General features: G+C 41.8%; 2 protein-coding genes across 6 annotated transcripts in view; one reads left to right on the top strand and one right to left on the bottom strand.

Annotated features, from left to right (window-relative positions):
• The window catches only part of LOC145715289 (uncharacterized), a 48,289-nt gene extending 46,897 nt beyond the window's left edge, over positions 1–1,392 (bottom strand). For all 4 annotated transcript variants that reach the window (XM_081794963.1, XM_081794966.1, XM_081794964.1 and 1 more), the window contains exon 1: positions 1,036–1,392. In XM_081794963.1, the coding sequence (XP_081651089.1) occupies positions 1,036–1,392 (357 nt within the window). The remainder of the gene's footprint in view (positions 1–1,035) is intronic.
• On the top strand, positions 1,295–26,028 carry THOC7 (THO complex subunit 7). Of its 2 annotated transcripts, XM_078442860.2 has the most exons (8): positions 1,295–1,409; positions 17,271–17,388; positions 18,296–18,423; positions 18,973–19,059; positions 21,678–21,735; positions 23,087–23,153; positions 23,236–23,305; positions 24,980–26,028. In XM_078442860.2, exons 1-8 carry the CDS (start codon positions 1,391–1,393, stop codon positions 25,045–25,047), a joined length of 615 nt encoding a protein of 204 aa, XP_078298986.1. In that variant the 5' UTR covers positions 1,295–1,390; the 3' UTR covers positions 25,048–26,028. The 2 variants fall into 2 exon arrangements, with proteins under 2 accessions (XP_078298986.1, XP_078298987.1); XM_078442861.2 differs by lacking the exon at positions 18,973–19,059.
• Positions 26,029–26,061: the final 33 nt, after the last annotated feature.

Raw genomic sequence — 26,061 nt, 5'->3', positions numbered from 1 at the left:
AAACAGGGAGAATGAACCCAAGTTTCGCAAAGAACCAAAAACAACCAAATCCAACCCACATAACTGCCTCAGCCCGGATGTGAAAGAGGCAGGGTACTTGGGGGGGGGGGGGGGAGGTGTGGTGGCAGGAAAACTGGAAAATAACTTCACGCTCAAGAAGATACCAAACCTGGGTTAAAACTCACACACGCTCCTTCTGCCAAAGTGAATCTCCCCCGCTGGAGATCAAATCAGCAGTACTGGTTCTGGTTTTCCTCCAGCCTCTCCCCACCTAAATGTTGCCATTTACGAGAAACTCATCGAAGTTGAATCAAAGTGACTTTTGGGAAGAGATGCCAATATGATCTACAGAGTGCTCCGGAAATGTGTAACTCTACACACGAGGCAACGTTACTCCTTGGGCACCAACACCCACCCCCCCCGCAACTTCACTTTCAACTTCCCCTTAAGATGAGGACAATCACAGAGACTTTTTTTTTTTTTTTTTTTTTTTGAAAATCGGAGAGAGCATTAAATAAAGCACCGCATCCAGGTCACCGATGGGCTCCCGGCGCCCGGGGAGGTCCGCGAGCACCGCGCTCCCCGGCCGCTCCGCCAACTCCTCCTGGAGGTCTCCAAGTTTCTCTTTCCCCACCTCTGCGAGCACCCGCCTGAACCCGGGAGGGAAGGGGGCGGCCCCAGGCGCCGGAACCGAGCGACCTGGAACCCTGGGCCTTTGCGGCTCGCCGGCCGCGCCCGGCGCAAGTGCCCGCGTTCGAGACCCCGGGAGCGTGTGGGCGCCAACTTCGCGGGGACCATCGCGCCGTACCCCCGCGGCGCCCCTAGTCCTGCGCCTCCCGGGCCAGTCGGGTCCGGGCGTCCCCGCCACCCTCCCCGCCCCACGGCGGAGCGAGCCCACCCCCAGCTGCGGCAGCCGGGATGCGGCGGCGGGGAAGGGGGGGGGGCGGCGGTCCCCTTCCCCGGGAAGGCGCGGGGACCCGGAGCCGGGTGGCCCGCAGCCCCCGAAGCCCCCGGCGGGCGGCCGAGCGAGCTCACCTGGCGGCTGGCGGCGGCCTCCGGGGCGGCCTCTGGGCGTGGGCCGGGCGGGGGCGGCAGGGGGGGGGGGGGGCGGCGGGGGCCGGGGCTGTAGCCGGGGCCGCCGCCGCCCGCCGGCCTCGCCCCCCACACGCGCCGGCCGCGGCCGCCCCCGGGCAGTGCGGGGGGCGCGGGGAGCGCGGGTCCCGCGGCGGCGGCGGCGGCGGCGCGGCGCGGCTCAGGCGTCGGAGCGGGCGGCCGCGGGCGCCGCCGCCTCCTCCTCCATGGCTGTTTACCCGGCTGCATTGTGGGAGTTTGACCTCCGCCGCCGCCAACCGCCGCCTCAGCTTGCGCCGCCGCCGCCGCCGCGCACGCCATGGGAGCCGTGACTGACGGTGAGGCCCGCTCGCCGCCACCCCGGCCCTCTGCGCCGAGCCCCTCGGCCTCCCCGGCCTTCCCCGAGCCCCCCGGCCTCTTCCGGGAGCCCCTCGGCCTCCGCGATCAGACCCCCTCGGAGAGCCGGCCTTTCCCGGCCGCTTCCCCACCCACCCCCCCAAGTCCTTCGGGCCTCTCCCCGGGCCCCTGCTGCCCCTGGGACTCCCGGCCGGAGTCCGCCCCGGGCCTGGGGGACGGTGTGCTGGGAGGATGGTCGCGGGGCTGGGAGCACACGTTGGGGAGGGGGGGGTGGCGGCCGGGAACGGTGGCAGGGTGCGTGGGCGGGTGGTACCAGGAAGGGGTACAGGCGGTCGGCGGATGTGGTGAGGGAGCGCTTGGTGCGAATATGGGGTCCGAGCAGTGGCGAAGGGGAGGGAATGGTGGAGACCCTGCCGTCCGGGGTCCGGAGGGCCTCGGAGGGGCTGGAGAGTGAGGACACGCGGTTTCGGGCCAAGCTCGGACAAAGAGACACGTTCCAGGGCGGTTCTAGGGGTGTCAGCGTACAGAGGGTGACACCTGCAGGGGTCTTCTGGACAGGTGGCGGGGGGGGGGGGGGGGGCAGAGAGTGGGGCGGATGGCAGCGATGCCCGAGAACTAGCCCTGGATTGCAACTAGGGACAATTATCTAAAAAGGATAGATGTCGACAGAGTATGCGGAGGACAATCTAAGAGTGGGCTTGGGGGATTTAGGAGGAGCCAGTGCGGGGATAGGGTAGATCAAGACAATAAAAGATGTGTTTGTGTGTGTTTATGTGTTGGGTACGGTGGTCTGTGGGCAGGAATGGGGGGAGGGTCGGCAGGCAGAGGCTGGGTTTGTGCAAAGTTGTGAGGACAGTTTAGGGAAAGTGGGCTCTGGTGAGGAGAGACCCAGAGGATGGTCTGTGGACTGAACAGAAATAAAACAAGAGGGCCACCTTGGGGAAGGTGGACAGGCCTGATGGGCCGCTGGAGGGAGAACCTAAGGACGAAGGAAGTCCTTTACCATGTGGGAAGGGAATGTCTAGGGCTGCTGGATGTATCTGCAGAGACGGTGACCAGTAAGGGTAGATGCCTGTGGACAGGCCACTCGTGAAAAGTTGGGGGTCCACAGGATCCCCACATGAAAGGGCCAGCAATGGGAAGAAGAGTAATAAGCGGGCATTTGCAGTAAGTAGTGAAGTGGGAGGCTTACTTACAGGTCCAGGAGCTTCATGGGAAATTTTATCTTTGCTTCATTCCAGTTTTATTTACCCCATCTGGGCTAGGCCTTGGAATTACAGTCCAGAACCAACAGGCAAGACTGCTTCCCCCTCTCAGGTTGCACTCTGGTGGAAAGACCCTTGGATAATTAGTTTTAAGGGTGGCACATGTTTCCACAGGGGAAGTACAAGGTTGGGAACTATAGCAGCATGTAGCAGAGATGGCTTATCCATTCTCGAAGATTAGCCTCCGTGAGACAGTTACTTTTAATCCCATTTTTAAAATATTTATTTTTTTTAATTTTTTAAAAATTTTTTTTTCAACGTTTTTTATTTATTTTTGGGAGAGAGAGAGACAGAGCATGAACGGGGGAGGGGCAGAGAGAGAGGGAGACACAGAATCAGAAACAGGCTCCAGGCTCCGAGCCATCAGCCCAGAGCCTGACGCAGGGCTCGAACTCACGGACTGCGAGATCGTGACCTGGCTGAAGTCAGACGCTTAACCGACTGTGCCACCCAGGCGCCCCAAAAATATTTATTTATTTTTGAGAGAGTGCAAGCTGGGGAGGGGTAGAGAGAGGGGGGACAGAGGATCCTAATCAGGCTCTGTGCCAACGGGCTGACAAGCAGTGCACCCGATGTGGGGCTTGAACTCGAGAAGCCACCTTAGTCACATTTTTGAAAAATAAATAGTTGTGGTTGGACTCGTGTTCCAGGTGGGAACCAGCTATGCAAAAGCCCCAAAGTGTTGGAAGAACTCAAAGATGACCAATGCTGGCTAGAATTTACAAAGTTGCGGTGCCCCTGGGTGGCTCAGTCTGTTGAGCTTCCAACCTCGGCTCAGGTCATGATGTCACAGATTGTGAGTTTGAGCCCCGAGTTGGGCTCTGTGCGGACAGCTCAGCGCCTGGAGCCTGCTTCAGATTCTGTGTCTCCCTCTCTCTCTCTGCCCCTCGCCTGCTCACGCCCTCTCTATTTCTCAAAAATGAATACTAAAAATTAAAAAAAAAAAGTCATAGCCAGAGATTTCTAAGGGCAATGGGAAACAATTTAACATTGGTGTGGTATGATCAGATTTGCATTAAAAAAAAAAAAAAAAGCCACCACCCCACTCTACTATGTGAAGAATGATGAGGGGAAGCGAGGAGTTAGGTTCTAACATTTGTATAGTATTCATCACGCGTCAAGGAGTGTTCTAATCATTAACTCCACTTTACAGATGAAACTGGGACACAAGGAGGTTAAGTAACTTGCCCAAGTTTGCACAGTTAGTAAGTTATAGAGCCTGAGCTCAGAGCCAGGCAGTCTGACTGCAGAGTTTTTGTCCCTCACTACTGTGCATCCAGTCTCTCAGCTACTGCTACACTAGTCCTAGTAAGAGATAACAGGAGCTCAGACAATACAGAGAAGTAGAATAAGATAGAATGCCAGGACTGATTGAGTGGATGTAAGGGGAAGAACTGAGTATTAATCCAGGCTGCTGATTTGAGTGAGTATGTGCTAAATGTACTACTTCTCTATTTATTGAGGTAGGGTCAACATGGAAGATGGGAAGGGAAGGTGAGTTCTAGAAACAGTAGTAACTTCAGTCAAATGCCCCACCCCCCACATATCCTTAGAGGCCACAGGAATCCCTACTTCGTCACTTAAAAGCTGTCTGACCTTGTGTAGGCCACCTCTTTGGGCCTCAGTTTTATTCTTTATAAATGGGGATAATAATAAAATCTACCTCATAAGGGTTGTTTAGAGGTTTAAATGCAATAAGAGATGTAAAGTGCTTTGCACTGAGTCCAACATATAGAAATGTTCAGCAAGTACTATTAAATGTAAGAATTGGTTTTCTCGTGTCTTCTCCATTTTCCTTTGATGAGGGCTGTGTCTTCTTTATCTCTGTATTTGCACAGATTGCCCTTTCCAGCCTGGTAACTGTCATTTATTCTTCAAGACCCACCTCAAATATTCACCTCTTCTCTTTTTAGAACCAGTTGATCTTTCACCTGTTAACCATATTATTTTATGCCTGTTGCTGTTGTAGCCCTCAGTACTTAATTTACTTAAATGATACATTGTAGAAAATATTTAAGGCAGTTCATAATATGAAAACATGAAAAATGGATGAGAAAATGGCAAAACAGAGCACTGAAAGTAAGGAAGACTAGAGGAATTAGAAGTGTACGATCTTCAAAATGCAAGAGGTAAAATCTGGTACATTAATTAAGACAGCTGGAAGTGACTCTCTACTAGTTCATAGCAAGAGGCAGAACCTGGTCCACTGTGTGATCACTGTGAGATCACTGTGTGATCTCGTGTACATGAGAGAAGGCAACATTAGATACACAGGATAAGCAGTTCTTTGTGATTTAAACACTAGAGAAAAAGTTGATCTGTAGAGTCTCCATAAAGACAAGGCAGTATCCTATCTGTAACCTTTTATCGGCACTGATGATCATAGGGCTGTTACTTAGCACATCCCTGACTAGGTCAAAGAAGGCTAACTCACAATTTAGAAAGGCATCCAAAAGCCAATAGGCTGTGTGGTTTAGGTGAATACTTCTACTGGTCTGCCTTAATTCAGACCAAGGTGTTTTTTTGCTTTTGTTTTTTTGGAGGGTTTTTTGTGTTTTTTTGTGTGTGTTGTTTTTTTTTGCTAATTTGTTTTAAGAATACTTAGATCATAGAAGAAAGGATGAAATATAACTTTTTCAGGCAATAAGGACACTGAACTATAGATACTGTAAACATGGTTTTCCTCAAATGGGCTTTTGGCAAAAATCAAGCAGAAGTGAGGAGTGGGTATGATAGGTCAACATACCTTCTAGTCCCAATTCGGGGTGCTGTCTATAGCAGTAAACTACCAAGGAAGACCTGGCTTCTGCTTGAGGCACAGAAGCAATAGCATAAAAATCGAATAAGTAAGATCATTTCTGAGAAAGAACATAACGAAGTTCTGAAATAACTTCTGACAAAGAACCGGATGGAATATGAAAGAATAATGGGGGAGGGCTGCCAACAGTCAGGTATGATCTCTCTGAAAAGTAACCTTTAGAGTAAGGCCTGAAGGGGTCAACCCTGTGAAGAGCCCAGGAAAGTATACAAGACAGGCTACAACTAGCGCAAAGGCCTGAGGCGAAAATAAGCTCTGTGCCCTTTAGAGAAGATAAGGAATAAGGTTAAGGAGTAAGATAAGGGCTAGTATCCAGGTGGGCCAGGAGGGATATGCTAGAAAAGGAGGTCAGAGAAGTAAACAGGAGCTCGCTAAGAGCCTTGGAGATTGGATTGTCTTCTGTTGATACTTAGATATGATTGGATGATTTTAAGCAGAAAAATTAGTGATCCCATACTTCTTTTTTGTTGTTGTTGTTACATTTATTTATTCTGAGAGAGAGGGAGAGAGAATCCCAATTAGGCTCTGCGCTGTCAGCACAGAGCCTAATGCAGGGCTCAATCTCAGGAACCATGAGATCATTGACCTGAGCCGAAATCAAGAGTCGATACCCAACTGACTAAGCCACCCAGGCACCCCTCCCACACTTCTTTTGGATCATTCGGGGCTCCTGTGTATAGAATGAATTCTAGGATGGTAAGAATCAAAGCAGGGAGGCCAACAAGAAGTATTCCAAGAGTCGAGGTGATTTTGGATTAGGATGATGGCAGTAAAGAAGATGGAGGAGTGACCTGGATAGCTCAGTCATCCTGAAAAATTATGTCTCTGGAGCCTAAAGGACAGCTAATGCCCTCTTACAGATTTGCGGTGCCTGGCAAGGTGCCGTGCCCTCATGTAATCCTCACATACGGATTTGCCTATCCAGTTGGACTGGGAACTCTTGGAGAAGAAGCTCTTTATTCCCTGTCCCCTGTACAAGGACACTGGTTACTTTGAGAAAGTGCCCTCCTCAGAGGGAAGTGGAGAGACCGTGTATTTGTTATCTATGGACACTGAACTATAGATATCATCACCAACACTACCATTTTATTGATGGAAAAATAGAGGTCCCGGGAAGTTAGTGACTTACTGTCACATAGCTAGTTCTTGGCAAAGCCATTTTCTTTCCTCCCCCTGTTGCTACCCAGTATTTTGGCGAACTGCAAAAATAGTTTAAATGGTGTCACTGTTAATTTAAACTATATTCACAGTTTGTATTTTGTGTGTGTGAATTTAAAGGGTGTTAAACAGTGTTAGTACCCTGATAGAATCATTTTAAAAGCACTTCTTACAGTACAGAGAACATTAGGTATATATATCTATGTGCCAAAGCACAAATGGGAGATGGGAAAGGGGTGGCAGGGAGCCGGGCTATGGCTCTATGTTCCATAAAATAGAGCTTTTTTGTTTTGATGGTAGTGTTTTTAATTGAGATGAATTGACTACATAATATTAGTTTCAGATGTACAACATCGTTTGGTATTTGAATGCACTACAAAGTGATTGCCTTGATAAACCTAGTTACCATTCATCACCATACAATTGACCCCCTTCCCTCATTTCACCTATCCTGCAATAACCCATTCCCTCTGATAACCACTAATCTCTTCTCTGTATGGGTTTGTTTGTTTTTTATTGTTTTTTCAGTTGTGTTTTAGGTGCCACATGTAAGTGAAATCGTATAGTATTTGTCTTTCTCGGTCTGACTTGTTTCATTTAGCATAATGCCCTCAGGGTCTATCCATGTTTTTGTAAGTGACAAGATTTCCTTTTTTATGGCTGAGTGGTATTCTACTGTATATATGTCTTTGTTTTTTTAATTAGAAAGTATAATGCTTGAATACATGCTTTTTACAACTTGAAATAATGGTTTTAAAAAAATTTTTTTAAAGTTTATTTATTTTTGAGACAGAGAAAGACAGAGCATGAATGGGGGAGGGTCAGAGAGAGAGGGAGACACAGAATCTGAAACAGGCTCCAGGCTCTGAGCTATCAGCACAGAGCCCGACGTGGGCTCGAACTCACGGACCGCGAGATCGTGACCTGAGCTGAAGTTGGACGCTTAACCGACTGAGCCACCCAGGCGCCCCGAAATAATGGTTTTTAACATGCCTGTGAACAATATGCAGAACAGTGTGCAGCTGTACTGTCACTTTCTAATAATGTGATTGTGTATATTTTCCTGTGACTGCAGAGGCAACACTACTCCTGGGTAAAAAGAAGATAGTAATACACACTTTATAGGGTGTCTTCAAGAGTGAGGCGTGATAATACACGTAAAGCACTTCGAAATTGAAGGACAAATTTATGGTCCAAACTAGGATACTTTTCAGAGTGAAAGGAACAAACAAGAATGTATGGTCATCAAATAGGATCTTATAAATGCTGTACAAGTGCCCGCTGCTATTATTCCTATTTCAATTGCAGATCAATGACTCCATTCGTGGTCACTGTTTGTTGACTGTTTGTTGGCGAGTTTGGCCACTTTGTTCCTTCAGCTGTGATCCCAGCACAGGGCTTAACAGTGCAACTATAAAATAATGTTTCTTTAGCTAAGATAACATGGTTTCTCAAAGCAAGATTGGAGTTTCAATCTTGACTTTATTAGCACCTTTCTCTAAACGTCTCAGTAAATCTAGAGATAAACAAAGGACCTCAACACTATTATTTTTGCTTTATTAAAATTTTTTTAAATTTAATTTTGGTTTAAGTAATTTACTTTGGCATCAGCAATGTATTTAGACTAGCTCTAAGTATCTCACAAGAGATCAATATTTACATGGAAAAAGCAAACCGTCATATTTACTGTTCTTTCCACTGCCTTTTTGTGACTTCTTGATATTGTTGGCCTTCAAAATTGTTTTAGTGATTTTAAGCTTCTTGAAAGGAGGGGCTACGTATTATTTTACCATAAGTAATCTAAAACAATGAGACACACATAATTCAGCCTAATAACCCATAAGCAGGGGTGATCCAGTGATAAATCTAACAGCAGTCTGCGTGCACACTGGTTTTGCACGGCCCTAGTTTCTTTTGTTATTCGTCAAAAGTTTCCTTTTTTCCTTTGGTTTCCTTTTGTTATTGGTCAAAAGTTTCCTTTTTTCTTGTTAACACATGATAGATTTATTAAAGGACATAGAATAGAATTTTTAATGCAGAAGAAATGAAGAAAAATACCTCAAAATGACCAATAAACTCACTCTCCAGATAACCACTGTTGGTATTTTTAAAAAGAAAAGTAGTGCATGTCTGACAATTCGAGAAAAAAGCATCAAGTGACAAGTGAAAACCCTCCCCCTACTTCACCTTCCGTGGCTAATCCCTCTTCCCAGAGGTAATTATTAGAAACTGTTTTTGTGTGTGTGCGTGCACCTTTTCAGAATGATTTTTAAGTGCCTGTAAAGGGTAAAAAGCACTTTCTCTAGTGCCAAACTTCTGAGTTTGGGTCTCAGCTCTACTCCTTATTTCCGGTGACATTTAATCTGAGCAACTTTCAGTTCCTTCACGGTTAAAATAGGGGTAGTAATATCTACTTTATAGGGCTATCGCGCAGATTCAACGTGTTTATATGTGAAAAACACATAGCATATTGCAAACATTATATATATGTTAGTCGTAGGCCACTATGTATGTATACTTTAAAATTTTATGCAAACATTTACAAACTCTCCTGTGTTACACTTTTTTTTTTTCCAAGTAGGCTCTATGCCCAGTGTGGAGCTGAACACAGGGCTTGAACTCATGACCCTGAGAACAAGAGTTGGATGCTTAACCAACTGAGCCACCAGGCACACCTGTGCTATATACTTCTATAATTGTTACATCTTAGAACTCTTTCTACTACATCTTGGAGCTCTTTCTACCTCATTATTTTGTATCAATTGTGTAGTATTCTGCTATATTTTTAAAATTAATTCTCTGCCAAGCACTTAATTATTTCCAGTTGTTTTCTCTTACAAGTAGTGTCTAATAGAGATACTTGTATAGATGTCTTCACACACCTGTGGGAATAATTTCTAGAAGTCAGGTCAAAGAATATACGTATTTTAATTTTGATACATATTGCTACATTGCTGTAGTAGCCCGCTGTTTCAAGTTCATTTTGTCTCAAAGTGTTAAATAAAATTTATCCCTCTGGTTTTCAGTTTGGATCCACCAGTTTCTTGGTTTGGAACACCAAGAAAAATTCAGTGGTGCATTTCTGTGCTAACAGAATTCTTTGCCATTAGAAAGGAAATGCTAATCTTCATTGGGAGGTCACAGAATTGCTATTTCCTAAAAGCAGGTGAGGTTGCTTTTAAGCAATCTTATAGGTTGCTATAAGGTCTAGCAGTTTAGGGAGGCACACTTGAGAGTAGCTTAGCCCTAGGAGGAAGTTACATTCACCGTGAGGCCCTTGACACTGGTTGTGAAGCCTTGACCTGTCCCTAAAGAAGTGTTTTGAAAGTTGGCCCACGATTACCTTCAATTTTCCTATTATCTTCCATTGTTTTCCTTTTCCTATTTTGAATATTTGCCCCAAGGTGTTATGAAACCTTGTTTTGTAATCAGGGTTTTAATAACAATGATGAATTTTGAAAAGAATGTTAGTCTGGGTCTATGAGAGATTGTCCTTTCCGGGATAAAATGAGAGCACAGCTAAAATGGCCGTGTCAACTGACCCGAGGCTTGGAGGAGGGGAGTTGGTCTCGTGACTGTAAAGCAGTCATTTCTTCCTGCCTCTCTGTTTATAGAAAATGGGGTATTAAAAATCTAACCCCTTGCAAGGGCTTTTTGAGGATTATTTGGTGTTTTAAGTGATTACATATTTCTTCTAGGTAGTAAATAGGTCAGTATATAAGACAGAAAGGGGTCCAAAATGCATCCCAATTTTGCGAGTAAATATTTGCTTGTCGGCATACATGTGTCATAACTGATTTTAAAGTGATTTTGAATGTCAGACTGTGGGTATAATTGTGGCACAACATATAACTGAATCCAGTAGGAAATCTTCCTATAATCCTAAAGTCAGGCAGAAAACCACCATCTCAGGACAAATGTTAGGTATTTGGGGTTAGAAGCTCTTTCCAGATGGCACTGGTCCTCATAGTCAGTAAAGAAAGCAATCATGACAACTAAGGAATAATATTGATAGCATCGTTAAAATAGTTTTCTAAGCCATGCCTACTGTTTTTATAGGGTGGGCCAAGGCCTGTCCAAATTATTAATATTAGCATTTAAGTTACTTAATAGTTTCGAGCATGATGATAATTTTTGAAGTCAATGTATGTAGTAAACAAAGCATATTTTAGGTGTGTTCAGTCTAGCGCTAATTGATGAGGCATCATTAAAAATAACAATGCTCATGCCATTTGTGTTGGGAACCATCAGCAGCCCATCTTTATATTTAAAAAGAAAAAGCTGGGGCGCCTGGGTGGCGCAGTCGGTTAAGCGTCCGACTTCAGCCAGGTCACAATCTCGCGGTCCGTGAGTTCGAGCCCCGTGTCAGGCTCTGGGCTGATGGCTCGGAGCCTGGAGCCTGTTTCCGATTCTGTGTCTCCCTCTCTCTCTGCCCCTCCCCCGTTCATGCTCTGTCTCTCTCTGTCCCAAAAATAAATAAAAAACGTTGAAAAAAAAAAAATTAAAAAGAAAAAGCTGTTTTTAAACTGACACCGTACCCTTTTATTTTATTGCTGTTGGAGCTGTGCTCTATATTATTTACGTTATTTCAGGAATTTTTATCCCCAGAGAATTTTCTAGGCAACAACTGTCTATGCAGTTTACGCTAGAAATACTGTGACCTTGCAATATGAAGCTTGAGATAGAAGCAAATTTGGGAGAAATCCTAACCGGTTAAAACTCTGTATGCGTAAGTGCCTAATATATACCTGTGTAGTTGTATAGATGTATCTACAGATATACCTTCCACGATGTTTACTCACTTTTCAAGATTTTTAGGATGGTACAAGTTGTGGATTAAATTTAACATAAGCAGGGACACCTGGCTGGGTCAGTCAGTAGAGCAAGTGACTCTTGATCTCAGGGCTGAGTTTGAGCCCCACATTGCCTATAGAGATTGCTTAAAAATAAAATGTTTAAAAAAATTTAACATATGGGATGCCTGGGTGGTTCAGTCGTTTAAGCTTCCAGCTCTTGATTTTGGTTCAGGTCATGATCCCAGGGTCGTGGGAACAAGCTCTGTGTCAGGCTCTATGCTGAGCATGAAGCCTGCTTAAGATTCTCTCTCTCTCTCTCTCTCTCTCTCTCTCTCTCTGCCCCTTTCCCATGCTCGCAATCTCTCTCTCTCTCTCTTTCTCTCTCTCGTTCTCTTTGTCTCCCTCTGCCCCTCTCCTCCACTCAATCTCTCTCTCTCTAAAGTAAAAAAAAATGAAAAATAAGTGAGCATTAAAAAAAAGTAAACATATAAGTAACTTTCTTTTTCTCTTTTTCTTGCTTTCCCACCATGAAAAGGCATGTGCTCCTTTGTGTAATTTCATTTCTGTGAAGTTTCACAGCAGCATTCCTTCACAGTGGAGATGCTATTCCCATTTTACAGAAGAAGTTTTATTCCCATTTTATCGATGAAGTTGAAATTTGGTGCCACACACACAAAGCAAACACTGTATGTTTGGTCCCAGTTTTTGACTTTGGCCCAGGGGTTTGGCTTTGAAGGAAGAGACTGAATTGGGAGAAGGGCCCGGAACTGCCTTGACAGGGAGTCCCCAGTGGTACCAGAATTGGTCTGACCATACTCCTACTCAGGCCACCTTGGCATTTTGAGAGAGACAGACAGACAGAGGTTCCCAAGCAGGCTCCACACTGACAGCAGAGAGCCCCATACAGGGCTTGAACTCACCAACTATGAGGTCATAATCTGAGCTGAAGTCAGCTGCTTAACCAACTGAGCCACCCAGGAGCCCCAGGACCTGTGATTCTAATCTCTAATTTTCATGCCATTTTACCTCCAACTGCCTGTGCCTTGGTAGCCTCCTAATAGCTTCCCTGCCTTTGGGTTTTTCCCAGATGCAGTCCATTTTGTACATTGTCCTCAGCTTAATCTTCCTAGAAAGTCCTGCTCCTGAATCTTTAGCAGTTCCCAGGTGCCCACCAGCAAGGTCCAAGTCTGCTGGTTTGGCATTCACTGGTGGAGACGCCCACATTCTGACCTCTAACTGCCTTTCTGTCCTTGGGTCCCAAGATTTGTGCAGCCTCCCTGATGTTCTCACGTGTACACATTTTACATCCAGTCTCTGATTCCCCACCTCTGCTGGAGCTCACAGGTTTCTCCCTGCCTGTGGTGGGGGCAGGGAAAGGACTTTAGCTTGCTTTCTTTTTTCTTTTTTTTTCTTTTTTTTTTCCTTTTTAAAAATTCGTTTATTTGTTTATTTAAAGATTTTATTTTTTTAAGTAATACCTACACCCAACATGGGGCTTGAACTCACGACCCAGAGACTGAGCCAGCCAGGCGCCCCCTTTGTTTTTGTTTCTGTTTTCCAACAGCTTTATTGAGGTATAATTTTGTACAAAGAACTGCATATTTTATGTGTACAATTCACTGCATCTGGACATATGCAAACAGCTGTGATACCATCACCATAATCATAGCTTTCTTTTTCAAACAGCAGCTAACAGATTTTGAGGGCTCATATGGCTCAAAAGTCAAATAATATAGAAAGATATTTCCCCGTCTTCCAGCCTGTTCTCTATCCCACGTACCCTGCCCCTCTCCCTTGGTAACCCCTTCTATTAGTTTCTTTTTTTTTTTTTTAACGTTTATTTATTTTTGAGACAGAGAGAGACAGAGCATGAACAGGGGAGGGGCAGAAAGAGAGGGAGACACAGAATCTGAAACAGGCTCCAGGCTCTGAGCTGTCAGCACAGAGCCCGACGTGGGGCTCGAACTCACGGACCGTGAGATCATGACCTGAGCCGAAGTCGGATGCTTAACCGACCGAGCCACCCAGGCGCCCCCCTTCTATTAGTTTCTTATATATCATTCTAGGGTATCTGTATGGATACGTTTCCCCCCATTTATATGTGAAAGGAAACATGCCATACATACTGCCTCACTTTGCTCTTTATCAAGTTATCTTAACTGAGCTCTGTGTATTAGTACATAGACATTTCCTCATTCTTTGTTTTTCTTTGGCTTCATAGTATTCCATCATATCCTTATTCCAAAGTTTATCTAGTCCCCTGTTGATGGGCATATGTCATACTGCATATGTGCAAGTTTATCTAGGATCCTTGGGCCAAAGGCATATGTCATTTGAAGTTTAGGTAGATATTGTTAAAATACCTCTTAGCTTTCTTGGTTGGTAATTTTTAAGTATGAAGAGAGCAGCCCAAATTCCACTTCCCCTAACTCCCCCCAAGCCAAAGGGAGCTGTCCTCCTAATCTCCTCTATTATGGGTCTTCGGCACTTATTTAACATTCCCAGCCTCCTCTGTATTTGTGTTCATATGCATGTTATGTCTCCACCTAGAGCAAAAGAGCTCAGTTCTTTATCTCACATCCTTAGAATTCCTGGTACCGTGTGAACACATCTGCTCATTGATCGAGAATTCTTGTCTTTTGTACAAGAAGAGAAATCTCGGCTTTGGACCTGAAAATAAAGATGGTTGCCTGCTGATCCTTGTTAGTATCTTATTGAAACAAAGCTCGTCAGAGGGCAGGTGGTCTGGGGCAGGCACCACAAAGCCAATGTAAAAAATATTTATTGAGCATCAGAAGTGTAAAGACACAGTGTGAGAGGTTGAGGAGGAAGCCATGAATAAGACAGGAACCTCATGAACCTTTGCCCCAAGTTTATTTGGCCTGTACAGTGTTCAAAACATTTTTCAGAAATTTTTATAATTGTAAAATTTTATAATTTTATAATTATAATATATTATTATATTATGTATATAATATATATATTGCATATATAAAGGTACCCAGATCTTAAATATGCAGCTGGAATGATCACAAAACGTGCTTGAAACATTTGTAGTTAGTCACCAAACTTTAAAAAGCTCTTGAAAAGCCATCTGTGGTAATAGTTTCCCCGCTTTGGGTGGGTACTCATTCCCCAATTTTCCTATATCCTATTCCCTGAATGCATTTATATTTGAAATCCCTGGGCCTCAATAAAGTAGGATGCCCCAGTATCTGGGAGGAAGATGGGGTTTGTTGGGGGGGTTGGAAGAGCACAGATAAGAAAACAAGAAATTGATGGGGCATCTGGGTATCTCAGCCAGTTAGGTGTCTGCCTCTTGACTTCTGCTCAGGTCATGATCTCACAGTTCGTGGGGTCGAGCCTCACGTAAGGCTCCTGGATGACGTCACGGAGCCTGCTTGGGATTCTCTCTCTTCCCTCTCTCTCTGCCCCTCCCCAACTGGTATGTGCTTGCTGTCTCTCTTTCTGTCTCTCTGTCTCTCTCTCTCTCTCTCAAAATAAATAAACTTAAGGAAAGAAAAGAAAAGAAAGAAAACAAATTGACCAAAAGAAAGGAAAGGAATGGAACAGCATCAAACATCAGAATATGCACCCTCTGGAGCAGGTGCTCCCGTGTCCAGTGCCCAGTGTAGAAATTACTTTAACTTTTAACAAAGTTAGAGGATGTTTGCAATAAAAAATAAAATCAACTCATTTTCTGCATTTTAATCTCTTCAAGGACTGTTTTGTCTGAGGCTCCTCAAATAACATTGTTGGTGGTCAAAAACTGAAAGCATTAGTTTGTATTTTAAAGTGTAACATTAAAATACCTGATGAATCGATAACTTGAGCTGCCTGTCAAAGCCATGACTCCGAGAACAAAACCCAATTCTAAAAGTGTTTATCTGATGTTGTCACAGAATAGATTTAAAAACTGCAGCCACCTGCCTTCTAAAGTTTATCTCCGTTGCACCTGCGCTCACAAATACTTCTGCCCACACACAGGAACTATTGTTCAAAGATTTTGCTGTTGATTCATCATGCAGGCTCTCCAGGAATTATTCACACTTTAAAATTTATTAAAAAAAAATAATGCATGCACATGATGAAAAACAAACACAATTCTGCAAAATAATACAGAAAATTCAATTTTTTTTCTCATCTTTGTAGTCCGTTTCACCAGAAGAAAGCACTATTACCACTTTCCTGTGTTCCTTCCAAAGATATTCTTTGAATGCACAAACACATACATGTGCGATGTGCACACATATGCACATATACAAAGCCTCCCCCTTTTCCACACAGATAACAGCTAACTGTATGCTTCTCTTCACCTGTTTTGTTTTCATTTCACTTCATGTATCAAAGGAGATTTTTGGGCATCAGTATGTACATCCACGTTATTCTTTTGGCTGCATAATACATTGTATGAACGTTTCATAATTTAACCAGTCTCTTACTGGTAAATGTTTAGCTTTGCAATCTTTCTACTATGAGCAACGCTAAGAACATCCCTTTACATTTATCTCTGTGCGTGGGTGCACAGTTATCTATGGGATGTTATCTATGGGATGAATTCCTAGAATTGGAGTTACGGGGTCAAAAAGGTAGGTGCAACTTAGTTTTGTTTTATTTTTTTAACATTTATTTATTTATTTTAAGAGAGATAAGTGGGGAGAGAAAGAGATCAAGTGGGGGAGGGGCAGGCAGAGAGAGAGAGAGAGAGAGAGAGAGAGAGAGAGAGAGAGAATCCCAAGCAGGCTCTACCCTGTAAGCTCAGAGCCTGATGTGGGGCTCAATCTCATGTACCGTGATATCATGACCTGAGCTGAAATCGAGTCAGGCGCTTAACCAACTGAGCCACCCAGGTGCCCGGGTATGTTTTAAACACCGTTTGTTGTCGCCCATTTGCCCCACAAAGAGGGTGCCACTGTACCTTCCATCAGTGTATGTAAGTGCACTTTCTCAGGATCCTTGCCAACCCTTTTTATCGGGTATTTTGATCTTCGCAAATCTGGTAGATGAAAATTTATGTTTCATTGGGTTTCAACCTGCCTTTCTCTTGTCACGATCCAGGATTACTTTGTCCAGCAAGAATACTAGCTCCGGGCTGCCGGACAGGCCAACAAGAGCCCCACTTAGAGCTCCTCGTCATTACCTGCCCTGCTCTTCTGTTTTACCTTTTTTCTTCTCCTTGGAGCAAAAGTGAGACAGCCTAGCTTTAAAAAAAAAAAAAAAAAAATCTTCATGGGGAAAGAAACATTGCAGACATAATGACTAAATGACACTTTTTTTTTTTGATAAACCCATTCTCTTTTCTCTGACCCACCTCTCTTTGCCCAGTCTGCCACTACCTCTTTCAAACCTTTTCTTTCTGTACCTTCTGCCTCTACCTCACACTAGTCAGAGATAGGAACACCTCAGCCCTCTGTGTGGACAGGTTTTTCCCAAAAAAAGCTCTCCAAGAACTCTGGGCTTATTTCTTTGATGGTCCCCGGAAACGATTTCTGCTTAGCAACCCAACAAGAGCAGATCCATTAGCGCAGGCTGTAACCTGGCCCCTTAGTACACTGCCTGGCACACAATAGACAATAACTGTCTTGACAGAGACATAAAAATAACACACGTAAATTGCAGTAAAACCTACATAACAAAAGTTGCCGTCTTAACCACCTTTAAGTACACAGTTTAGAGGCGTGAAGTACACTCACATCTCAGTGGTTTTCTTTTGGATGAATGCATAAATAGTGGTATCAGTTACTTGTTTCTGAAAGTCAACAAGAGTCAGACCATCATTTTAATTCATGTTCTTCTTTCCTCCAGACGAAGTCATACGGAAGCGCCTCCTAATTGATGGAGACGGCGCTGGAGATGATCGGAGAATCAATCTGCTAGTGAAGAGTTTCATTAAATGGTGCAACTCTGGGTCCCAGGAAGAGGGGTATTTATTTCATCTCACTTTTGTTTCTACACCAGTGGGCTGATAAGAGTTTAAACCCTGTCTACAGCCTATCAATATTTCAGATTTTCACTCACCTTCAGTGTCCAGTGGAGGCAATTTTGGGTTAATCAGCTATAGATTTTTCTGGTCTTTCTTTCTATTCAGAGGCCTGCTTTATGCTTATTAAAATGTGCAGAAGGTATGGTGGTAAGAAAGGAGAATTAAATTTTGGCTCACTAATTTGGTCAATTTTAGCAGGTAAGTTAGACAAAATATCTAAATGAAATTGTCTTTGTTTTATTTTTTTTTAAAGTAAGCTGTAGGCCCAACATGGGGCTTGAACACATGACCCCAAGATCACGAGTCACCTGTGCTACCAACTGAGCCATCCAGGCACCTCAATTTTCTCTTTTTTTAATAAGCTAATAGATAGTTGTTGCAAGGGTTTATACATATTTAATAATTTTTCTTGCATTAGAAAAATTTCCCTCATTTGAATTAACTTTTCACATAGATCTTTGTAAAGAGTGAAAAAAATTGTGAAAATAAAATTGGGAGCATAAAAAAACATCTTACTGAAAACATTTTAAAATGTATTTTAAACAAAATTCAAACAAGTAGTTGTTTGAATTTAGCTTATAGTGATAAGAACAGTGGTCTCATCTTTGCACGTGTAACTAAAGCAGTTTATAAATTCAAGTACATCACATCTGGAGAAAGAAAACATAAGGGAAAGATATTTTAAATTATTTTATAATTTTTTTAATTTTTTAAAAATTATTTTAAATAAAGCAAAGGATTCTCTTAGAACTTGATAGGATTTAATTACCAAATCTTGGCCTGTACTATAATGGCTCAACTTTGGTATTTCACAAAAACCTTTATTCTGTTTTTTCTTTTTCGCTAGATACAGCCAGTACCAACGTATGCTGAGCACGCTGTCCCAATGTGAATTTTCAATGGGGAAAACTTTGCTGGTATATGATATGAATCTCAGAGAAATGGAAAATTATGAAAAAATTTACAAAGAAATAGGTAAAGAAACTTAAAGCAATTAATGTTTCCATGTAATTTTAATTTTTATGACCCAAAGGAGACAATATCTGCTAACATTTTTCTTTGGTTTGTGGTAAAATCATAACAATGTTAATAGAATATAGTAAATGTTAGCTACAAAAATGTATTCTGATATGATACAATACTTAGGGTTACAGCTGTTTTTTAAACCACCAGCATCTATTTTATTAACAATGGAACTTAATTTAAAAACACATTTTAGGGGCGCCTGGGTGGCTCAGTCGGTTGGGTGTCCGACTTCAGCTCAGGTCACGATCTCGCAGTCCGTGAGTTCGAGCCCTGCGTCAGGCTCTGGGCTGACGGCTCAGAGCCTGGAGCCTGCTTCCGATTCTGTGTCTCCCTCTCTCTCTGCCCCTCCCCAGTTCATGCTCTGTCTCTCTCTGTCCCAAGAATAAATAAAACAAAACAAAAAAAAAAATTAAAAAAAAAAACACATTTTAAAATTAAAAATGGATGGAGATTATACATGTTGTTACAACTGTCTTTAAAAAAAACCTTTTCATATAGAATGTAGCATTGCAGGAGCACATGAAAAAATTGCTGAGTGCAAAAAGCAAATTCTTCAAGCAAAGCGAATACGAAAAAATCGCCAAGGTAAGGGTTTTGTGGAATTTAGTGAGCAAATGCTTTATTACTGAGTACTATTTTCATGCAGTTTTTAATGTTGTGTGGTACAATCTTCAGTAAGAATCAACCTGAATTATTAAAAAGAATTAGGAGCTAAACTTAATTCTTTAAAGCTATGTTATTCCTTAAAATAGTGGAGAAGGAAGGCTGTGCTGGAAAAAAAATATTTTTTTGTTTTTTTTTTTTTTTTGTTTGTTTGTTTGCTGGATGGTATTGATTATCCAAATATTTCTTAAGTATTCATTTTTTCTTTTTACTCTTCAGACCCCTTTGCCTAAATGTTACAGTTAATCAGCAAAGGCAATTCAGACAAATACACTAGACCTCAGGTTTTGTTTGTTATTTGTTTCACGGAACTCCTTGCGAGATAAAAGAAAAGAATTTAAGCTCAGTGAGTTTTTATTAAGTACAAAGCAAGCAAACATTTGCAAGCTGCCTAAATATCTAATAAGAGGAAGAGTAAAGTTTAGTTTTGCCCTGATTTCTTTTGTTTTTTAATCAGGGTTTGTCCTCATTGCAGTCCATAAAAACTAGTCCAAAATAATTTTTAATGGCTGGGGCATTGCTTCTCCTATAATGTAAACGGAAAGAAAGAAAGATAAAAAATATAATGCATAATCACAATTGTAACCTATATACAAAAAACTAGAAGGAAATAGAAAATGTAAACGGTTATTATTTTGGGGCTGTGGGGTTTTATGACTTAGGGTTTTTTGTTTTTGTTTTTGTTTTTTTTCACTGATGACGTATTACTTTGTAATCTAAAAAAATTTTATTAGAAGTCACACTTTTGGGGCATCTGGGTGGCTCAGTCAGTTAAGTATCCAGCTTTGCCTCAGGTCATGATCTCACAGTTTGTGAGTTGGAACCCTGTGTCGTGCTCTGTGCTGACAGCTCAGAACCTGGAGCCTGCTTCGGATTTTCTGTCTCCGTCTCTCTCTGCCCCTCCCCTGCTTGTACTCTATTTCTGTCTCTGTCTCTGTCTCTGTCTCTGTCTCTCTGTCTCAAAAATAAATATTAAAAATTTTTTTCTTTTTAAATAAAGAAATAAAAGTCACACTTTTATTGGGGCATCTGGATGGCACAGTCAGTTAAGCATGTGACTTTGGCTCAGGTCATGATCTCACAGCTTGTGAGTTCAAGTCCCATGTTGGGCTCTTTGCTGACAGCTCAGAGCCTGGAGCCTGCTTCTGATTCTGTGTCTCCCTCTCTCTCTGCCCCTCCCCGACTCTCTCTCTCTTTCAAAAATAAACATTAAAAAAACTTTTTAAGTCACACTTTTATTGAATTAATATGCTGATTTTCAAAACAATGAATTTTACATTTTAATGAACCAATTAAGATGCTTAATTCCTTATTTTAAAAAAATTGTTTTTTGAATTCATTCTAAAATGCATATGGTTGGGGCGCCTGGGTGGCGCAGTCGGTTGAGCGTCCGACTTCAGCCAGGTCACGATCTCACGGTCCGTGAGTTCGAGCCCCGCGTCGGGCTCTGGGCTGATGGCTCAGAGCCTGGAGCCTGTTTCCGATTCTGTGTCTCCCTCTTTCTCTGTCCCTCCCCCGTTCATGCTCTGTCTCTCTCTGTCCCAAAAATAAATAAAAAAATTTAAAAAAAAATAAAAATTAAAAAAATAAAAAAAAAATAAAATGCATATGGTCAAGTTCAGTGGCCAATTTACAGCAATGTATTTAATAATTAATACTGATTCTAAAATAATTTTAAAATGTTTTACAGTGCTTTTTCTGGATTAGCTGAGGCTTTTAAATGAATGCTGCCATTCATCATTTCATAAGAAAGGCCAACAGGAAATAACAAGGAAACCTGAAAGTCTCAGTGGAACAGAAACAAGGAATTTTATCAGTTCTGAATTTTAAATCATTTCTAAGTTTGTGAAATCTTTACCTTTAGAATGAGAATAAGATGTGTAATTTGCCCTTGTTAAGATCCAAAATTAATGATAGGATATATTTACCTAGCTGATCTTTTCTCTGCTGGGCAAATAGGTAGTAAGATCCTCATCAGAATCAGTCTGCTTAATGATCAATAGTGGCTTAAGTTCACTTATACTCTGCTGGCTTCTTATATCCTACCTAGGGATAGGTAAATGGAAAAACAGATTGGGAGCAAAAGTCCTTGTTTAAAATTGTTTTGAAATAGGGATACCTGAGTGGCTCAGTTGATTAAACGTCCAACTCCAACTCAGGTCATGATCTCACAGTTCGTGTGTTTGAGTCCTGCATAGGGCTCTATGCTGATAATGCTGATAGCTCAGAGCCTGGAGCCTGCTTTGAATTCTGTGTTTCCCTCTCTCTCTGCCCCTCCCCTGCTCTCCTGCTCTCTCTCTCTCTCTCTCTGTCTCTCGAAAACAAATAAACATTAAAAAAGAATAAAAAAGTTTTGAAATAATGGATTATAGTTATAGGCCAACCAAGTGACATTGGCAATACTCTTTCCATCCTTAAGTTTTTTTTATTTCTTTATGCACTCAGAAAGTGATTAGGAGAGATCTGTCATGTTATACATTTTGTTTTCATATCCAGGTTCAAAAAAACCTTAATTTGATAAACATTTTTATATCTTTCAGAATATGATGCTTTGGCAAAAGTGATCCAGCATCATCCAGACAGACATGAGACACTAAAGTAAGTTTAGAGTTTACTTTGAAAGGAGCTAATCTTTATACATAAATGTTCACATACTAGCCTATGTTTTCCATTTTTATGGGAGTACAAAGTATGTTTCAGAAGGAGGGGTCACATCTTCCCAAAAACATATTCTAATGCTGCTTGATTAAATTTTTTCCTTCCTCCAATCTAACTGCCTCTAGGTCTAAAATAAATGCATATAGGGGCACCTGGGTGGCTCATTTGGTTCAGCATCCAACTCTTGGTTTCGGCTCAGGTCATGATCTTGTGGTTTGTGAGTTCGAGCCCCACATCTGGCTCTGCACTGATAGTGTGGAGTCTGCTTGGGATTCTCTGTCCCTCTCACTCTCAAAAATAAATAAACTTAAAAAAATAAATTCATATAATATACATCACACTAAAATGGATAAATAAAATATGGTGTACTCATATAGTAGAATACTAAATGAGGAGTGTAAAACAAATTAGATATATACTTTTTTTTAGATATACACTTTAAAAATTTTTTTTAAATGCTTTTATTTATTTTTGAGACAGAGAGAGACAGAGCATGAGCAGGGGACGGGCAGAGAGAGAGGGAGACACAGAATCCAAAGCAGGCTCCAGGCTCTGAGCTGTCAGCACAGAGCCTGACTTGGGGCTCAAACTCACAGACTGTGGGATCATGACCTGAGCTGAAATCGGACGTTTAACTGACTGAGCCACCCAGGCGCCTCTTCTACACTTTTTAAGCTCAGATTTCAAAACACAATCAGTGAAAAGAAAAACAGAAGACATACAATGAATTTTAAATTATTCCTGATCTTCTGTAATACTTGCAGAATAGTAACCATTTATAAAGTTAACCTCCCCCTATTATCTACTAACACTGTATATAATTTAGAGGGACAAATAAAGATATGGATTGGAATGATACAGTGATTGCCTGACTGGGGAGTAGAGGAAGATAAAAGGCCTGAGATAGAGGACAGGCAATAAGGTTCTAGTATCTCAAGTTAATCTGCAGTGTTTTAGTTCTTTTACCAAGAAAAAGAGAAGAAGAAAGACTTATTTTGTCAAATAAGAATGACAAAACCTTAAAAGTTGTCAAATCTTGGGGGTATGATATCCTATTATCTGTGTCTTCTTAGATTTTAAAAATTATCTAGAAATTTGATTTTAATGAAATTAGTGCACATTTAGAAGTTAAGAAATCATCCCTCGCTTCAAAGTTTCATAATGGAGTCTAAGAACTTCTTATCCTTTAAAAAATTTTTTTAAATACTCTTTAGTAATTAAAAATTTAGGCATTAATTGTGAATTCTGTCTCCCCAATTAGCAAAATGTAACACTGTTTTATTATTTTCAGGGAACTAGAGTCTCTGGGAAAAGAACTGGAGCATCTTTCACATATTAAAGAAAGTGTGGAAGATAAGGTATTTGCACACGTATTTTAGCCTCTGTGATATGTGTATGTTCATAGATCGGTGTGCATTAACTCTTTTCTCATGAACACAGCTGGAACTGAGACGGAAACAGTTTCACGTTCTACTTAGTACCATCCACGAACTTCAGCAAACGCTGGAAAGTAAGTAGAAGTCACGGAATGAATGTTTATTTATTTTTTTTGTGTGTTTATTTTTGAGATAGAGAGACAGAGCATGAACGGGGGAGGGGCAGAGAGAGAGGGAGACACAGAACCGGAAGCAGGCTCCAGGCTCTGAGCTGTCAGCACAGAGCCCGACGTGGTGCTCGAACTCACAGACCTCAGTGAGATCGTGACCTGAGCTGAAGTCGGACGCTTAACCGACTGAGCCACCCAGGTGCCCCAACGGAATGAATGTTTATAAGGACTTTTAAGTGATCCAGGGGTGTGCCCTCTAAAATATACATCTTCTTGACAGAGCATACCTGCAGTTTCAGAGTAGGAGTATAGCTGGATGATGCCAGAAGGCATTCATGTAGTTCAACTTTCCGTATATATGCAGAAAAGCCTGAAGATGTAACAATATATGATTTAAATACATAACCAGTGTTTCATATAAAGAGAAATTCAAAGGTGATAGATTTGGAATTCTTCTTGGTTTATTATAGTTTATTGCTATAAAGTAATGCTGTGAAGTAATTCAGGACCCAGGCAGGCAATGGTGAGGAGGTGAAGTAATTAGCACATAAGCACATTTGCATAGTCAGTGAATAGAACGTACTTTGAGGAACTGGAGACTTGCTCTTTGTACTGATTATAGCAAATTGGAAATTTCTATGCTGTCTGATTTCCTGATCATTTTCAAGAAAAGCCTAGGGGCACCTGGGTGGCTCAGTTGGTTGAGCATCCCACTCTTGATTTTGGATTGAGCCCTGCGTCAGGCTCTGCACTGATAGAGTGGGAGGGAACCTGCTTGGGATTCTTTCTCCCTCTCTCTTTCTGCCCTTCCCTCTGCTCACACACTTTCTCTCTCTCTCTCAAAATAAAGAAATAAATTTAAAAAAAAAAAAGAAAAGAAAAGCCTAAAACCTAGATTTTTAAAAAAATGTATTCTCTCACATACATTTTAAACTTTTTTTTTTACATTTTTTAAACATTAATTCATTGTTGAGACACAGAGCATGAGCATGGGAGGGGCAGAGAGAAGGGGAGACACAGAATCCGAAGCAGGCTCCAGGCTCCAGGCTCCAAGCTGTCAACACAGAGCCTGACGCGAGGCTCAAACCCAAGAGCAGTTCAATCATGACCTGAGCGAAGGCAGATGCTTAACTGACTGAGCCACCCAGGTGCCCCTCTCTCACATACATTTAAAAAAAATGTATTCTAGTGGCGCCTGGGTGGCTCAGTCAGTTAAGCGTCCGACTTCGGCTCAGGTTATGATCTCACAGTTCGTGGGTTCGAGCCCCGCGTCGGGCTCTGTACTGACAGCTCGGAGCCTGGAGCCTGCTTCAGATTCTGTGTCTCCCTCTCTCTCCCACTCCCTAGCTCATGCTCTCTCTTTCTCTCTCTCTCTCAAAAATGAATAAGCATTAAAAAAATTTTTTTAATGTACTCTATCACATAAATTTTACATTTTGATTACGCTCATAAACACCAACAGCCAAAACAGCATTTTTAAAACCAAACACCGTGTGGGTCAATTGCAGTCATAGACTGCCATTTTGCCATCTTTTTAGATATATCAGCTAATAAAGGATAAAAATGTTGTCATGTGTTCGCTAAATATATAACTTAAGGAAATTTGACTGCAGTTTTATGGTTCTTTCTCAACTACAGATGATGAAAAGCTCTCCGAAGTAGAAGAAGCTCAAGAAACCAGCATGGAAACAGACTCCAAGCCATAGACAGGCTAATGGTTCACCATTCCCAAGAATACGGAAGTAACAACATGCTCACTGTGTTTGGAACTTGTTGTACTCTTGAGATTTAAAGTTTTGGCAGTGAACTACTTTGCTTTTAAATGTTAATGCCCAGTTCATTCCGATTTCTTTACACAAAGGAAAAAGACTTTAATATCGATTTGTTTGTATTGAAATGCCTTTTTTATTCTTGAAAGGTAGGAAGCAACATCCCAAAATGTTTCATAGAATGTTTTCAAGCCAGATAGGTTTTGTGCTCAGTAGTGTTGTAGGTAGTTTTTAACTGGTAACACTGATTGGCTTATAAACTAAGTTGAAGGTTGTGAGAAAGCGGCATTTCCAGGATGTGGGTGAGAAAATGAGTCAATCTGGAAATTGTTACCACTTTTGAAAATGGAGTTCATGAATAGGCTTCAAGAGGGCTGCAAATTTGTGAAATTATGTTCAAAATAGGGGTAGTGTATGCTCATTTGGGGAGAAGTTGCATGATACTAACAATCGGTGGTGTAAGAGGTAATTATAAGATGAAAGTAAATCAACATGCATTGCTTTCTAGATCTCTCTCCTCAACACTTGAGCAATGTGGTTATAAAATGTTTTGTTAATATGTTTTCTCCTACTGTTTCATTATGTAGGGGTCATTTTCAGCAGAAAAAAAAAATTGATAAAGAAAAAGTTGTCTCAGAAAAACAGTCTGTTAAGATGGTCTTGCATAAAGGATTTCATCATCTTAAAAATTAAGCTAAGGCTGAATCATTTGTAATTTTCTTAAGTATGGAATTTAATGCTCAGTACTTGTTAGGTTCCATCCTTACCATTTATTTTAGTTCGGAAACATGACAGTTCGCATGGATCATACTTTAAACAATGTTAAATTTTTGTAATCTTAAGAATTCTTATCTTTAAATATGAAAGTTTAAAATTAGCTCAGTAGTAGTCATATTAAAAGTGTCATAATACCTTTAACTGGCTTCCTCTAATTTCATCTTGCAAATCATG

This window comes from Panthera onca, chromosome A2, assembly GCF_046562875.1.
Source record: "Panthera onca isolate mPanOnc1 chromosome A2, mPanOnc1 haplotype 2, whole genome shotgun sequence".
NCBI classification, from domain to species: domain Eukaryota; kingdom Metazoa; phylum Chordata; class Mammalia; order Carnivora; family Felidae; genus Panthera; species Panthera onca.
The sequence above is the reverse complement of the archived record's forward strand: the minus strand, read 5'-3'. Positions and strand labels throughout refer to the sequence as shown.